Genomic DNA, 17,958 nt, shown 5'->3' with positions numbered 1-17,958 from the left:
GTTAAAAAAATGCAAAATTTAGATTTAACTTTTTGACACTTTTAATGAAATAAGATTATGGATATTCACGAACTTTACCCCGGAGTTCAGTATTTTGGAGATGATTTTACGTTTTATGTTTAACATTCCACATGTTTAACATAATGTAGTCATCAGTCCTAGGTTTTAGTTCATGGACATGTAACTAACCAATCTGTGTTTTTTTTTAAAAAGGGGCAGTATTAGTAAACAGATCAATATTTTTATATTTTATATGAATATATTTAAATATATTTGCTATGTAAAATAAAAACAATAGTGAACTCCAATAAAATTAAAAATGGAAATAAGTCAAACGAAATGAATACAAATGTCATATTCCTGACTTTCTACAATCATTTCCGTATTGAGAAAATAAGGCATTTATTATAGCATATAGAAACAAAAGATACATAGGTTTGCTTGCTTCAATGTTAACCAGTTGAACTACTAGTATTTAAAAAACGTTGACAGTTAACGAACCTAATCAATGTTAAAAAAAAAGGCGCAGTATCAGTACAAAGTACAATATCATCATATTTTTAGTTTCCAATATCGATGTTATGAATATCTCATATAGGTTTTAAATGGAAAACAAATGTTATACTTCTGACTAGCCACAATAATTTCCTTATGTAGAAAATGGTGGATTGAACATAGTATAAAGAAACATATAGCACAAATATATTCTACAATACACGTAGTTCCCATGTTTTATATAAATTTAACGATAAGATAAATTTGTTCGCCTCAGTGTTAACTTTTTTGCCTATTCAAAAACAGCAAAACTTTCCTCCAATTATACTTCTTAGCTGTGTCCATTACAATGTTTTGATCAAATTCAGAACTGTCCACTGTTTTTAGGATGGAAAGTACTAATTGTTCACGCGATGAGTTCTTGCAAATTTCTGTTAAAACCACGTTTAAATCTATGAGTTTATGGTCGACTTGTCGAATAATTAAAACAGCACAATCACTATCTTCACAGCGACATGCCTCAATAACAGCATTTCTCACATTTAGCTTTTGATGGTCAACATTTTGTAATAGTAATTCAACAATGTCATCCCAACCTCTATTGCATGCGGAGAGCATTGCACGTTTAAAATCCAGTTTTTCATTTGGAACATTTTGGAGAAGATATTTCACAATGTCACACTCTCCGTTTAAACAAGCATTGTTTAACGGTTCAACTAAGTCACCATTATATTTCAATTCGTGTATTACCCATTTAACTACTCCAGGCCATCCAAATGAACATGCTCTTTTCAAAATAGTTGGAATATCAAAAGAATTACAATTAAAATTTCGTAGTAAAAACATTGTAACATCTTCGTTTTCGGATGCCTTAGTCCTCCGTTCTGATATTTTCACAAGATCAAAATATTCAGTCCCAAATGTCTGAAACATGAATTCAATAACAGGCAAATGACCATTAGCACATGCTTCAGTAATACCCAACATCACCGTCATATCATTAAACTTCGAATCACCGTTCTTTTTAATATTTTTAATGATATCTATCCACCCGTTCCTACAGGATTCAATTAGAACGTTACTCATGTCAAACTTGAGACCATCAGTAATTTGGAGTAGCCACGTGACTATTTCAAATCTATTGTAAGTACAGGCATCATTCATTGCTGTTTTCATATCTAATGTGTCATGATTTATATATTCATGATTCCATACACGTTTAACAATGTTAATCCAACCATATCCACATGATTCGACCATTAAAGAATTTATATCAAAGCACTCTAACGAAATAGCATCCAAACACCACTGTATAATACCAACACTGCCATATTCACATGCTAGTCTTATCTTTTCAGCATTCATTTCAAAATAACTTTGACTAATATTAAGCCAAATATGTTTCATAATATCTACCCAATCGTGCTTACAAGCTTCAATGATAGCACCTTCGATGTTTATATTCGACGGATCGGCTGTTCGAAGTATCAATAGTACCAAATCATGCTTTTCTTGAGGGATATACTTTTTGTTTTGACATTGGTTTATGTCAATAGAAAGCACCGAATTCAACGCATTTTTATAATTCATCATGTTACGCTCTGCAACGGTTATCAAGTATCGAACTATATTGATGTTACAACATTTACAAGCTGTTTCAATCAATAAATTTATGTTTATGTTTAATTTTGATTTATCAGCATGCTCTACAAGTATTTTGACAATATATACACTACTGCGTTTAGAACTCGCACATACTGTTTGTAAGGCATGTGGTAAGTTGAGCAGATGTTCAGGAACATTCATAATCAACCATCTAACTGTAGACACATGATCACCTTCACAAGCCTTTAGTAATGCATTTTGTATTTGATATGTTTTAGTATTGGTATTCATCCAAAGCCATTTAACATTTTCTGTTCTTCCATACGCACAAGCATTTTTCATAGCTACATCCATATCAAATAAATCTCTATTGACATTTTCCCATAGCCATTCCAATATTGAAATAGCATCTTCACCACTAGATCTACAAACTTTAATCATTGCTGTCTTAATATCAAACAGGTTATCATCCGCTGATTCCCATAACCACTTAAATAAATTCATATCCCCATGAAAACACGCTTCATTCATTATTGTGTTAAGGTCAAATGTAAAATTTTTCTGATCTTTTAAAGCGTCCATCGCGATGTCTGTAAAACCATGATGGCAAATAGCATTTATGACAGTTTTCATATCAGTCAGATTGTGGTCACAAATTCGAAGAATCATGGAAACAATTTCACGAGCGACATAATCCTTACCGAAATGCAACGCTCGAAGAATGGCGGTATCTAAATCAAAAATAGCATTGGATACATTATTTAACAGCCATTTAACAACTCTTTTAAACCCAACACTACACGCCCGGTTTAATACATCTGACCATTCTATGTGTTCATTTTTCGTTTTACAAAATAACATTATAAGATCCTCATAATCTTCACATTTGTTGTCACGAAAGCCATTGAAAGTACTATTGAAAGTAGTGTTGAGTAATTCCTGTATCTCTTCTTCTGTTAAACAACGCCTATATTTATAAAAATATTGTAATATACTTAAGTTTGCTTCTTGACTATTAGTATTAACAGCTGTATTCATATAAATACAGGCATGATTAAACATCTCCATCAAATATTTCACTATTTCCAGCGATCCATACCGACAAGCCTCATTCATTACTGTTTTCATGTCAAACAATGCATGATCATTATCAATAAGATACTTAAAAAAAACCAGCTCGTCCTCTTTACAAGCTGTATGCATTACTGTACCCATATCAAACAATGCATGATTGCAGTTCTCCATCAAATATTTCATTATATCAAAATGTGCTTCTCCACAAGCTTCATTCATTGCTGCCTCTATATCAAACAGTGTAAAGTCGAAATTCTCTATCAAGTACTTTATCATATCAAACGATCCATACTGACAAGCTTCATTCATTGCTGTCTTCATATCAAACAATTTATGATCAACATTCTCCATCATGTACTCCACTATATCAAGCGATCCACACACACCAACTTCATTCATTGCTGTTTTCATATCAAACAATGTATGGTCAACATTCTCCATCAGGTACTCCACTATATAAAACGATGCATACAGACAAGCCTCATTCATTGCTGTCTTCATATCAAACAATGTATGGTCAACATTATCCATCAGATACTTAAAAAAAACCAGCTCGTCCTCTTTACAAGCTGTATGCATTACTGTATGCATATCAAACAATGCATGATTGCAGTTCTCAATCATATATTTCATTATATCAAAATGTGCTTTTCCACAAGCTCCATGCATTGCTGCCTTTATATCAAACAGTGTAAAGTCAAAATTCTTCATCAGATACTTCACTATATCCAGCGATCCATACTGACAAGCTTCATTCATTGCTGTCACCATATCAAACAATGTATGATCAACATTTTCAATCAGATACTCCACTATATTCGTACCTCCATTCTGACAAGCTTCATTCATTGCTGTCTTCATATCATACAATGTATGATCAACATTCTCAATCAGATACGTTACTATATGCAACCGCTCGAGGTCACAAGCTTCATTCAATAATACCTTCATATCAAACAATGTACGATCAACATTCCCTATAACATACTTCACGATATCCAGTGATCCAAACACAATAGCTGCATCTAGTATTGTCTTTATATCAAACAGTGTATGATCAACATTCTTAAAAAGATACTTCACTATATCCATTTGCTCGTGTTTGCAAGCTGTGTTCATCAACATTTTCATATTAAATAGTGTATGGTCAACATTTTGTAACATCCACAAGACCTGTTCACTGCATTGGCTGTTCGGATTTGTTGCTATCATTGTTTGCATGACAGATGCTAAATTCATATGACCATGATCTACATTTGAGAAGTATATTTCTATTAAGTTTCGATCTTTTGATTTACATACTTCAGTGGCGTGATCGAGAAGGTTACACTGTTGATGATCATAGTTCTTTAAAATCCATATTAGAACTTTTGTAAATCTCTTCTGTACCGCCATGTCCATTACATATTTAATTGGTAGAACTGATGGTGCCATATTTACCACAAACCACTGTAATATGTCTACATATTTAGTAATATTACTGTTAAGTGTCTCATATATTCTTTCAACTAAGGTTTTACGATGTGATGTAAAATTTGTAAGACTCCACTTTATAATCTGTAAATTATCATTATTATTAAATACTGATTTCTGAATTTGTTTATCTTCTTCTTGCAACAACCAGTCATAAAAAGGATAAATTTGGCATGAGTCCAACTGATATAAAATACTATTCATAATCATTCTCATATCAAGAGGGTTTTTGACATTCAAGATTAAGCATTTCATGGTTATAAAATTGTTGTCTTCTAATGCACTAGTGAATGCTAATTGAACGTCGCAAAACGATGGATATCGTGTTAGCAACAGTATCACCAAACGGGCCATGCTTTTCCCAACTGCTGTATTGAAAATGTAAACTACATCATTTGGATTAAACATTTTTTTATCCATAAGAATTATTAACACCTCTTCCCATCCGTTTTGAAAAGCATAATAAATAACACCATTTACGTTTCCTATCAAAAGGTTGGTTTCCAGCAAACACCAAGTTAAAAGACTAACAAGATTTTTTGAGGCTGATGTTATTATTATGTTATTTATATTGAACGTGTTATCAGGGGTATTAGTTATAAGCCATTTGATAAGTTCAGTAACGTCAGTACCTCTGTATGAACATGATGAAGAGATCTTGAAAGTTTCATTAGCTATACTAAGTACTCTCGGCTTCTTTACTGCATCCATATTCATAATAAGTTCAACTAGATTAATCTCCTGTGACAAATATTGCAATAGAAAACTCGCTGTATTATTCTTTTCATTGTCAATTGCTCTGTATATAAACTCATTGAAATTACAATCAATTCCCCATTCAGTTAGTGGTTGTACAATGAATGCTGATATGGTATCCACTTCTTCTGATGCACACAAATAGTCAAATATTGCAAGTATCGTTTTTTTACAAGACGAAACCAAGTTCGGATCTATTCCGTCTTTAATTAACCGCTCCATGAAATACAATGTCACTGTAATAGAGTTGTCGACATTCTGCTTCCTTGTCAGGTACAGTAATAAAGCAGAACAGAAATAAAACTTCACCTTAATTGTATTGTCTAGGTAAGACAAATCGGTTTCTTCACTAAATATACATGTTTCGAATTCTTTCAATAAAATATTTACGAAATCTGCATTGTCTTCCAACATTAGTCTTGTATCGCATAACATTTCAACGAATTTAAAAGACTTTGTTTGGTAATCTTTATGTAAAATTCGTATAAGTTGCTTTGCTAAGGTAATGTACTGGTCTTCAGGTATCACCAAAAAAACTTCTTCTGTTTGTTTGAAGTTATTATTTTGAAGCCTTATCATTGCACTAATGAACTCAAAAGTAAGTACATCTACAACTGTATCTGGATCTATATCAAAGTATGATATAGCAACAGCTTCATAAACCATCTGATGTTTGAACTTATATACTTGGTTAGATGAATCATACATGAGATATGTACCGTCCATTCTCTTAAGACTATCAATAATGTTACATCTACGTGTAAACCGTTTGCTACTTCCACCTAACTGCATTATAGCCTTCACCTTTCGAATATCAATGTTGTTTAATGATATACTGCTATTACAAAGAAGAATGTAAACCAGTGTTGCATATGAAACTAAGTCAAATCTCCAGAAATCTTCAACGTCGCTAAGCGCGTTTATATCATCTATCAAGGAACTACTTGTATGTTCGAAAAATCGTAGACCTAACCGAAAATAGCATTTATTTGATGTAAACAAATAACACGCGGTTGGGTATCCCATATAAGGATCTGTTTGGACAATTTCATTAAACTTGTTCTTGTCCAATACCATACCACTGACATTCTGCATTTGATTAAATCTAATTTGAATTTTTTGTTTTTTACAAAATTTGGAAAGGATTTCTTCCTTTTCATGATCAGTCATACAGAATTGCAACAGAGCAAGGTCAATTTGATAGTGACCTTTAAAAAGCCTGTGGGAATAAAGTAAGTCTTTAAATGATTTTCTAAATATCGATCCTATGGTAAATATTATTTTTAGATTTCCTGCAGATCTTCTTGCATTCAATAAATCTAACTGATTCACATTCAAATCACTGTTGCACGGGCAATACTTTGTACGGAATACATCGTCTAATAGTATAACAATTTTTCGGGTGTCTTTAATAACCTCGTCTACTTTTTTAATATCTGAAATCTTAATCAGTGTGTAACTTTTGTCTTTCATACCAAATTGCCTCAAGATCTCTAACCCTGTGCACGTTTTCCCAACACCTTTGGAACCGTAAATTACAAAAACATCGAACTTTTCTGCATTTGCAATAAATTTTCTGACGGCGTTTGTTTCTACAAACGTTCCTTCGTTCACGTGGCACTGAATTTCCAAAGCTGTCTGACCTGTTGAAATCAAGAGAAGTATGTTTTAGTCTACAGTGAATATTAAGTTACAACATTCTCAAAATTAATTTATACAGAATCTTAAACAAAACGACCACTTCGTCACTGAAAATGCCAAAAACATTTAAGATTTACTATTTACACCACTGGGTCGATGCCACTGCTGGTGGACGTTTCGTCCCCAAGGGTATCACCAGCCCAGTTGACAGCACTTCGGTGTTGACATGAATATCAATTATATGATCATTTTTATAAATTTCCTGATACAAAACTTTAAAATATTCGAAAAACGAATGATTTTCTTATCCCAGGAATAGACAACCTTCGATATATTTGGCACAACGTTTTGGAATTTCAGGTCCTCAATGCTCTTCAACTTTGTACATGTTTCGCTTTATTTTGATCTGAGCATCACTGATGAGTCTTATGGAGACGAAACGTGCGTCTGGCAAATTAAATTATAATCCGGGTAACTTTTAAAAATCGCAGATGAACGCACTTTATCTTGAGTAAGTTTAAGCATATTTATTGTTGATCGGGAAAAAAGTTATTGTAATTTATATTAATCCCTTTTCACTTTGCAAGTGCGAGTGCAGCATTTTAGCAGCAGTAGTTGTTTTGTTTTCTAAGTCTTCAAGGGTGTCTTTTACGTGCAAGAAAATGGCTCTCTCCTAACATTAGCCAGCCATTAAAAAAAAATTATGAGAAAAATCTCCGTAATATTAGGATAAACGCAAGGTGTCCTACAGGCTAGGCGTAGGAGTTCAAGCTTCTTTAACACACACTAGTCCTATTTCACGTCGTGATTATGCCCGGGAATGGAGAACATGTTTTTAAAACAAAAACAAATTTGATTCATTTGGCACGAGGACAACGCATCAAAGTCAATTATATTCAATATGCTGAACAAGTATTATGAAGGACATAGCAAATGTGCTTCGGACACATTACGGACAGTCAGACGGTCCTGTTACAATATTCTATCAATATATCTGTTACTATGGGGATGATACAATGTAGAGTCATATAAAATAACATTACAAAAACGAGTTGCAAGTTATTGATAAGCGAAGCAAGATTCCATTGAAAATTCGTACAACTCGATGTCAATTATCAAACTACCGAATATGCCATAGATTCGGATGTCAATAGATTGACGTGAAAGTTAAATACTTTATACTTGTTGTAGTATTATATGAAAGCAAGGGTAAAACACAAAAAATCCACAACAGTTACTTACTAAATATTAGTTTTTTTTAATAATACCGTTAAACCAAAGATGTAGTATCATGTTTAAATTACATGCATGTTAAACCTGAATGATTTTTATCATTACGCAAGTAGCGATTTAAAGTCAGAAAAGCGAAAACCAGGTTGGCATTTGAAAAACTGAAACAGTCATGTTTTGAATAGATTATAGTCTGAAAATATAAATAAATCTAAAAAAAGATTATTAAATTAAGAATGAAAATGGCCACATATGGGTATCAACACAGCGAGAAAATATCGCACCCAGAGGCGAGCTTCAGCTGACCCTTAAATAAAAGAATGGACTTGGTCAAGCTAGGTTCACTCTGCCGATCAGATCAACTCGATGATTCCTATTGTCCAAATTTCCACGACCAAGCTCAACCAAATTTTTGATCGGGCCTGTTTACGACTTCTACCCGACATCCATACGACTTTACACGACTTTATCTCGACCATTCACGACTCCTTAATGACTACATCACGACTTCTACATTAAGTGTAACCCTTGTCCGTACGTACGTCCCAACAATATTAGTTTTCGTTCTCTAATTTTATTTTGCCTCAACAAAATTTTATGAAACGCCGTATACAACATGCTTATTACCATAACCACAGATAAAATGCAAATTTGGGTGGCCGTTCTTGCGTAATTACCCTTTATAATGTTATATATGCTAGCTGGACACATTCTCCGTTTATTTGGTTATATTCAATAGAAGGTCCGAGTAAAATCATACATTTAAAATATCTACATAGAAATAAAGCAGTTGGATGTGAGGGCAAGGTGGTAAGATATCAGAGAGACAGGTTAATAGCTGTGTAAGAGATTGAAGAGTGCATAGAAGATGAACATAAAGGTGAAGACAGAAACGAGTGCCGAGAAATCTAGGTGACGCAGTGGCTGACGCGATGACCACTGCACGTGTGGGCAGTATGTGAGACTTGCACTAACTCAATAAAGAGTAGACTGGTCATCTCCCTTGCAAAATACGGGTATCACAAACAAATAAAGGACAAGGAATCAGTCTAAACAAAGAGGAACCCAATGCTTTAAAAAATTCCTCATAATGGACACTGATATGTAATGGTAGTTTTATTGCTCTTTTTTGGAAATGACACCACAAAATGCGATTTGTCTCTGGATAAGTACTTATGATAGACAGCTTTACCACCCCCTTGTCCTTGTTATCTTACAAATATCGTAAGTGTCATATTATATTGTGCCGCAAGTATGTGATACGTATTTTTCATAGATTTGATATCCAGTAGTTAAAGATATTTATTTTCTCTTTGCTGTATGGCACCAACCTGCATGCATTTTCTAAACAATATTGCAAAAGAGGGCAAGGATGTCACATATTTCCCCAACATTTTACTAAAAGTAGAATTTCCATCCTGTGGAGTGATACATTTTCTGAAACTGTTTACACCGTTACATATATATCTATCAAGAGTGCATTTCTTTCTAACCACAGTTTGGTAAACGTTGTTTGCCGTTTGTTATAGTTGTGACGCGTTACAGAAGTAGAAACAAATGCATCGTTTAATCAGAGTTTGCTGACCCTGATTGAACTGTCAAAAAGGTTGTTATTTGAACTTATTACGCGGGGAAATAGCCTCCATAGAAATAGACACAGAGAACATCGCTCCTCTATGCATACTTAATTTTATTGGCAGTTCTTTATTTTAATCAGATGACCGTATGAAGATAGTGATGATAAAGCCTTTTTTTTTAATTTAAATTACTGCAATTTTCTTTCGTAGCTGTTATTTTAATGAACGAAAGGGAAGGTAATACCTAAATTTGAGTAATTTTAGACATTGTTTGGAATTATTACAAGCGAGAACACGTTTAGATAATTGATTTAATGTTAAAGTTAGAAAGAAATGCATCGTTTCAACTAACAAACGACGAACGACAAACTGTAGATGCATTTGCAGCGAGTGTATGGTTTGCTTTCGTCGCATTTTTGTGTGAAATTTCGTCAAAAAGTCCGAATGAATTTTTTTTTACTGCAATGTGACCTATAGTTGTTACTAAATATTTATTTTAAACAATTTCTGGACAAACGGAAAATACGGACAGACAAAACAGAAACTAGACCATAAAACAGGTAAAATATAATCCTGATGTTCTTATAAACAAACTTTGAATGATAACCTACTCATCAGCAGTCTAATAATAAATTTTATTGTACAATTACTTTCATTATTAAAGATCCGCCGGTGCCAAAATTGCAGGATTTTCTTCCCTTCAGGAACACCTGTTATCTTCCCAGGATTTTTTGGGTTTACGTTTTGCTAAGTTTTTAGTTTTCTATGTTATGCATGTTGACTGCTGTTAGTCTTCTCGTCGGTTTTCGTTTTTCGCTTTGGCTGCGTCGGTTTGTTTTCGATCTTTGAGTTTGATTGGTCCTTTTGTGTCTTTTTCCTCTCTTTTAAAATGTTACCTCTACTTGCAAAAGTTATAAGTTGCGTACTGTACATGGAGGAATTTTTGTACAGTTAAAAAATGTTGCAAATATATTTCCGGAAGCAGATTTAGAGTTATTCAGATCTATACACACCCTTTTATAGAATCGTGTAGCAGTCATGTATGGCCGAGTAGAGATCGAAGAGTTGTCGAATGTGGTCGCGAATTGATCGATTATTGGTCGGATTAGTCTGGGATAAAATAAATATAGAAGTCGCAGTGATATGGAAGCGATCGAGCATTGGTCGAGTTAATCTGGAAATGATCGGACATTAGTCGAGCAAAGGTTGAAATGATCGAGTACTGAAATATTTGTATTCCGACCAAACTCGATCTCTACACGATCCTTTCCCGATCAATTCGACCGTTACTCGATGAATTCTCGTTCTCTTCTCGAGTTAATTGCTTCTCGATCCTTATTTGAATGTTTTTGACATGTCAAAAACTCTCGGGTAGAAAACCAGTACGAAAAAGAGCAAGGTAGACTATCCTGAGCATGGTTGTCGATTGAGTCAGACCAGTCTCCCGATCACGTAATTTGTCTTGATCGGGCGTGATCGAGTTGATCTGATCGGCAGTATGAACCTAGCTTCAGTGAAAGTACTAAACTCCAAAACATACAAACAAAGTTTTAATAAACATTCAAGACTTAGAAAAGCCAGATGCTTCTGACTTGGGACATGCGCAAACAATAAGGTGTGTTTAATATCCTGTCGTGAAATATCTACACTCCCCTATACCTCTAGCCAAAATTTACAAAGGACTCCTAGCAGTTACTGACATGCCAGCTCCAGATCTCATTTAAACTGATGAAACGATTATGTGTTCATCGTATGAAATTCAAGAAAAAACAAAGGACTTCTAGCAGTTATTGACATGCCAGCTCCAGATCTCATTCAAACTGATTGAACGATTATGAGTTCATCGTATGAAATTCAAGAACAATCCTTACCGGTAGGGGTTTAGTATCATACCATCATAAAGTATATGAGAGGAATACAACCGATATCATGCCAACAACTGGTTTCAGTATAAATGTCGATGCGAAGAAGCTATGAGTGAATCAATATTAAAACCAAAAATCTTTAATGATCTGACATGAAAACTGTATTGTAGTTGTATCCCTTCTGAATAAGTAGGTTTGAAGGTTTGTTTAGATTTTGTGGTGAGTGCTGATAATTGTGTGCTTCGTAAAGAAAATTATCATAAAATATTGATTTACTGAAGGTATATGGGGTCTGCATGTTTATATGAATTTACTAATGATGTCCTCGTACCAATGAAAAATTAAGTAAATGGCTATGGAAAACCCTGGTATAATGATTTTTCAGAAATTTGAATATGCTTTTACATACACGAGTGAATCGAACCAGTTTTGATACATAAATACCATTTAACACGATAAAACGAATAATTAACAATAGAAAATTTTAAATCTTCTTTTTTCTTTTTGCAAAAAGGAGTAAGGACCGATTTTGGCCTCAAATTTCAGGTTCATCTGACGAAAGATTTTGACCACTTTTTAAACACTTAATCTTCGAGTTCATTTGATTCAATTAGTTCATGTGAGTGATTTTAACTGATTAGTCACTAAAATCGATTAGATTCAAGGTCAAATGTGAAAAATCTACCAAATATGCTGAAAAATGTCACTTTTCAGATGTTGTTTTTGTCAAAATTAAAAGTGGCCGCATCCGTGTTCATCCTCAACCTTTATATATGTTATGTATTATCATCAAATACAACTCACATTTCAATAATAAGGATGAACACGAATGCGGCCACTTTCGTTTTACACGGAAACCGTCTAAAATTTAACTAAAATGTTAGAATTGTGAAGATTTCAGTAATTTAGCATGAATTAATGATGCTAGTACCCGATATATGTGCATTGTATCGTCAAAACGGCCCATATTTATGTAGCAGAAGCAATATTCCTCTGTCTAATAAATAACTAAGTGTTTACATTTTACAATTTTGTAAAACTGCTATATTTTGGGACCAAAAAGGGGTCTTACTGGACCTACTTCTTTTGATATTAAGCTTCCGTTATATATAAAGTTATCAAGAAGCAGGAAAGGGCAGTGTGCATTTTTAGTATCAGATTTATTTAAAGTCAAATGATTTTTATAGTTTGTACATATGCTGTTCCGTTATACGACTTTTCCATGATAGGGGTGGATTTGACGACCGCGAACACGTTTAACCCCACCACATTCTGTATGTTCCCGTAATTTAGCTGGTGTCGTTTGTTGCTGTATACCATATATATTTTTCATAAACTTTATTGTTTAATACATAAATCAACCCCCAGGAAAACCGATTATTTGTTGAAAACACGTCCCTCCAAGCGTCACAAATATGATATCAATTACAACCAGATGCTCCACAGGGCGCAGCTTTGTACGACCGCAGAGGTTGACTAAACGGTTGGGGCGAGTATGGACACAACATTTAAGCTGGATTCAGCTCTAAATTTGGATCGTGATTAAATAGTTGACACAGCATAGGTTTCTGACACAGAATGAATGTGGTCTAATGAACTTTAAAAAATTGTTTTGCCTTTGAGCAATTCACTATGCTGTTGGGAATTAATCCTCTCCAAAAAATGTTTGAAGAAATTTTCTTTTTATTTATGAAATCTGAAATGAAAAAAATTGACACCCCCTCCAATTTTTTTTCTCACATCCCTCTTTCCCTTATTCCAAACTGATCTCAATTCAAATTTCTAATGGAGTTTGCAACAATAACTACTGTAAATTCAGAAATTAATGCGAGGTTTTTATGCGAGGTTTTTATTCTTGCGAAAAATTCGACAGAGTTGTAAACGCAATAAATTAAACTCGCATTTTGAAATATTTTATATGAATTAAACATGATTTTTCTCAAAATCGTAAATATTAAAAGCGCATTTTAGTCTAAAATGACAAAATCGCAATAATAAATGCACGCAATAATTTCTGAATTTACAGTACTCATTTAAATACATATCAAAATGTTAAAAAAGTGCTTGGTATCCCTGAATGGTAAAGATTGTTTTAATTTATCAGTTGGTAGTAAAAGTGAATATACATTGTATATTGTATAAAACAATGATTCAAGTTAATTCAACTACTATTCTGGACAAAGAAAGATAAATCCAATTCTTGCTATTGCACAATATTGTGCAATTTGATATTTCTTGCTATTGCGCAATACTGTGCAATTGAAATTATTTGCTATTGCACAATACTGTGCAATTGAAGATTTCTTGATATTGCGCAATACTGTCCAATTGAAAATTTCTTGCTATTGCACAATACTGTGCAATTGAAGATTTCTTGATATTGCTGAATACTGTGCAATTGAAAATTTCTTGCTATTGCATAATACTAAATAAAATGATTTTGGATCCTGATTTATACCAACTTGAAAACTAGGCCCATAATCAAAAATCTAAGTACATGTTTAGATTCAGCATATCAAAGAACCCCAACAATTCAATTTTTGTTAAAATCAAACTTAGTTTAATTTTGGACCCTTTGGACTTTAATGCAGACCAATTTGAAAACGGGACCAAAAATTAAGAATCTACCTACACAGTTAGATTTGGCATATCAAAGAACCCCAATTATACAATTTTTGATGATATCAAACAAAGTTTAATTTTGGACCCCGATTTGGACCAACTTGAAAACTGGGCCAATAATAAAAAATCTAAGTACATTTTTAGATTCAGCATATCAAAGAACCCCAAGGATTCAATTTTTGTTAAAATCAAACTATGTTTAATTTTGGACCCTTTGGACCTTAATGTAGACCAATTTGAAAACGGGACCAAAAATTAAGAATCTACATACACAGTTAGATTCGGCATATCAAAGAACCCCAACAATTCAATTTTTGTTAAAATCAAACTTAGTTTAATTTTGGACCCTTTGGACTTTAATGCAGACCAATTTGAAAACGGGACCAAAAATTAAGAATCTACATACACAGTTAGATTTGGCATATCAAAGAACACCAATTATACAATTTTTGATGATATCATACAAAGTTTAATTTTGGACCCCGATTTGGACCAACTTGAAAACTGGGCCAATAATAAAAAATCTAAGTACATTTTTAGATTCAGCATATCAAAGAACCCTAAGGATTCAATTTTTGTTAAAATCAAACTATGTTTAATTTTGGACCCTTTGGACCTTAATGTAGACCAATTTGAAAACGGGACCAAAAATTAAGAATCTACATACACAGTTAGATTCGGCATATCAAAGAACCCCAATTATTCAATTTTTGATGAAATCAAACAAAGTTTAATTTTGAACCCTTTGGGCCTCTTATTCCTAAACTGTTGGGATCAAAACTCCCAAAATCAATCCCAACCTTCCTTTGGTGGTCATAAACCTTGTGTATAAATTTCATTGATTTCTATTTACTAATACTAAAGTTATGGTCCGAAAACCAAGAAAAATGCTTATTTTGGCTCCTTTTTTGGCCCCTGATTCTTAAGAGTCATTCTCTGTAAGCATCAAAGGATTTCAAAGAAAATGAGAAATGCATACTCATGGATATCCTTTATTTTCAGATCATGGGTTAGTAATGGTGCACTGACAACAAAAATAATAATCATTTAAAAATTTGAAGTGTTGGTTGCCATGGAAACAAGTTGCTCTGATTTTGGTAGAAAAACGCCAAAAATGCTCGATGAAAACTCCATTTTTACCCATTTTTACCGCTTTTTTTTCCAATACACTGGACACATCTATCCCAAATTTTCTTTTGCCCTACAACTATTATATATTAGTGTTTCAAAATACATTTGAAAGTTTCGAAAGTTTTTTCATCTAAAGTAAAATATTTGAAATTTAAAATTTGATGTTTTTCCAAAAAATCAAGATTTACAAAAAATCACAAAATAACCCAATTTTATGGCTTCAAATTTTTTTTTTTCCAGATTTTTTTGCATAAACGAAGATGATCATTATAAAATATTGCATATGATGCATTCTTGACAAAAATATCTCAGAGGGTATATTTTTTATTTTTTTTTAAATTTTGTTTGAAAAAAGGTCACTTTGAATTTTTGATTTTTTTTTACTTAGGGAAAAAAATCCAGGCATAACTGTTATTATTGCAATCCTTATCATATCAGATGATAAGTTATGATCATATAATAACATGAAAATAAACTTCACACATTCTGATACCCTACATACATGTAGTCAATGAAAAAAATTAAAATGAGATATAAATATCATGTTTTTTATACGAAAAATGACCAAAAAAAATCCTTCGAAAGATATTGTCTTAACTTTTTTCATACATTCCCTGATTAGACAACTGAAATCTACATTTTGCATGCCAGTTGTTGGAAACTAGTAACTTTATAATGAACGACTGAATTGCAAGCTTTCAATTGTCAGCCTTTTCTTTTTACAAAGTATGTGTCGCAATTGTTTTCTTTACCATACTAAACTATTGCTATCAAAACTTATGTTTCGATAACTTGACGTGATGGAATTAACTTGCATTATTTATTGTGCTATTGATCATGACAACTGATCTCTGACAAATTATGCATACATTATTTGATCCAAATACTATAATAGGTTTAAATCCAATATAGTAAGATTAAGATATTGTAGTTTTTATTCAGAGAAATATTTTTAATTTCTACAAAGTTGGTACAGCAATGATTATAGTAAGATAAAAAGTAAATGAAGCAAAGAATGAAAAGGAGTAAGCTAAGTTGTTATAACGAGTGAAATTAGCTAAGTCGTTATAACAAGTTAGCTAAGTTGTTTAAACAAGTAAGCTAAGTCGTTAAAACAAGTTAGCTAAGTTGTTATAACCAGATAAATATGATGAGTCCTTGTAACAACTTAGCTAAGTTGTTAAAACAAGTAAGCTAAGTCGTTAAAACAAGTAAGCTAAGTCGTTAAAACAAGTTAGCTAAGTTGTTAAAACAAGATAAATATGCTAACTCATTATAACAACTTAGCTAAGTTATTAAAACAAGTACGCTAAGTCATTAAAACAAGTTAGCTAAGTTGTTATAACAAGATAAGAATGCTAAGTCGTTATAACGACTTAGCTTACTTGTTCAAACGGCTTAGCTTAGTTGTTATAACGACTGACCATATTTATCTTGTTATAACAACTTAGCTAAGTCGTTTAAACAAGTTAGCTAAGTTGTTATAACAAGATAAATATGCTTAGTCGTTATAATCGCAGGCTCAACAAAAAATGAGGAAAAAAATCAATAAAAATATTCCTCTTGATACTATCTTATGATTGTAAGAAGCTTCTGTCCAAGTTTGGTAAAAATCTAGGATAGTTAATGAATCTAATTAATGTTTTGAAAACTTTAACTGCGGACTGTATGTAATGTTAACTGGAAGAAAATATAAGTCCATTTAAAAGTAAAATACAGAAAAAATGGAGTTATCTTTTTACAAAATTTACTTCTGGATACTATCTTATGATCATAAATAAGCTTCTGTCTAAGTCTGGTACAAACCCAGGATAGTTTAAGAAAGTTATTAAAATTTTAAAAACTTTAATCACAGAGTGAATGTAATGTTTCCACTCAGAAAAACTAAGTCCATTTAAAAGTAAAATACGGAAAAAATGGATTTATTTTTTTACAAAATTTACTTCTGGATACTATCTTATGATCATAAACAAGCTTCTGTCAAAATTTGGTTCAAACCAAGGATAGTTTAAGAAAGTTATTAAAGTTCTAAAAACTTTAACTACAGAGTGAATGTAATGTTTCCCCGCAGAAAAACTAAGTCCATTTATTAGTAAAATACGGAAAAAATGGAATTTTATTTTTACAAAATTTACTTCTGGATACTATCTTATGATCATAAACAAGCTTCTGTCCAAGTTTGGTAGAAATTCAGTATAGTTTAAGAAAGTTATCAAAATTTCAAAAACTTTAACCACAGAGTGAATATATGTGGACGCCGCCGACGACGACGCCGACGCCGACGGAAAGTAGGATCGCTTAGTCTCGCTTTTTCGACTAAAGTCGAAGGCTCGACAAAAATCAGTAGAAAAGTGCTGAACTCATCAGATAGACAAACAATAAAAGTGTCTTCTTGTTTGATGAGTAATTCAGGGGAAGTTACTCCTGATACACAGGAATAACTAAAAGGGGCTTTAAATTGAGCTTTTAGGGTTCAGCAGTTGTTATAT

General features: G+C 32.7%; 1 protein-coding gene across 1 annotated transcript in view; it reads right to left on the bottom strand.

Moving 5' to 3' along the window:
* Window positions 1–774: 774 nt before the first annotated feature.
* LOC134692233 (uncharacterized) overlaps window positions 775–17,958 on the bottom strand; it is a 36,559-nt gene continuing 19,375 nt past the window's right edge. The window contains exon 4 of the mRNA XM_063552684.1: window positions 775–7,046. Coding sequence (XP_063408754.1) covers window positions 775–7,046 — 6,272 coding nt within the window. The remainder of the gene's footprint in view (window positions 7,047–17,958) is intronic.

The sequence above is a fragment of the Mytilus trossulus genome, chromosome 12 (assembly GCF_036588685.1).
Source record: "Mytilus trossulus isolate FHL-02 chromosome 12, PNRI_Mtr1.1.1.hap1, whole genome shotgun sequence".
Lineage (NCBI taxonomy): Eukaryota > Metazoa > Mollusca > Bivalvia > Mytilida > Mytilidae > Mytilus > Mytilus trossulus.
This window is presented reverse-complemented; position numbering and strand designations above follow the sequence as displayed.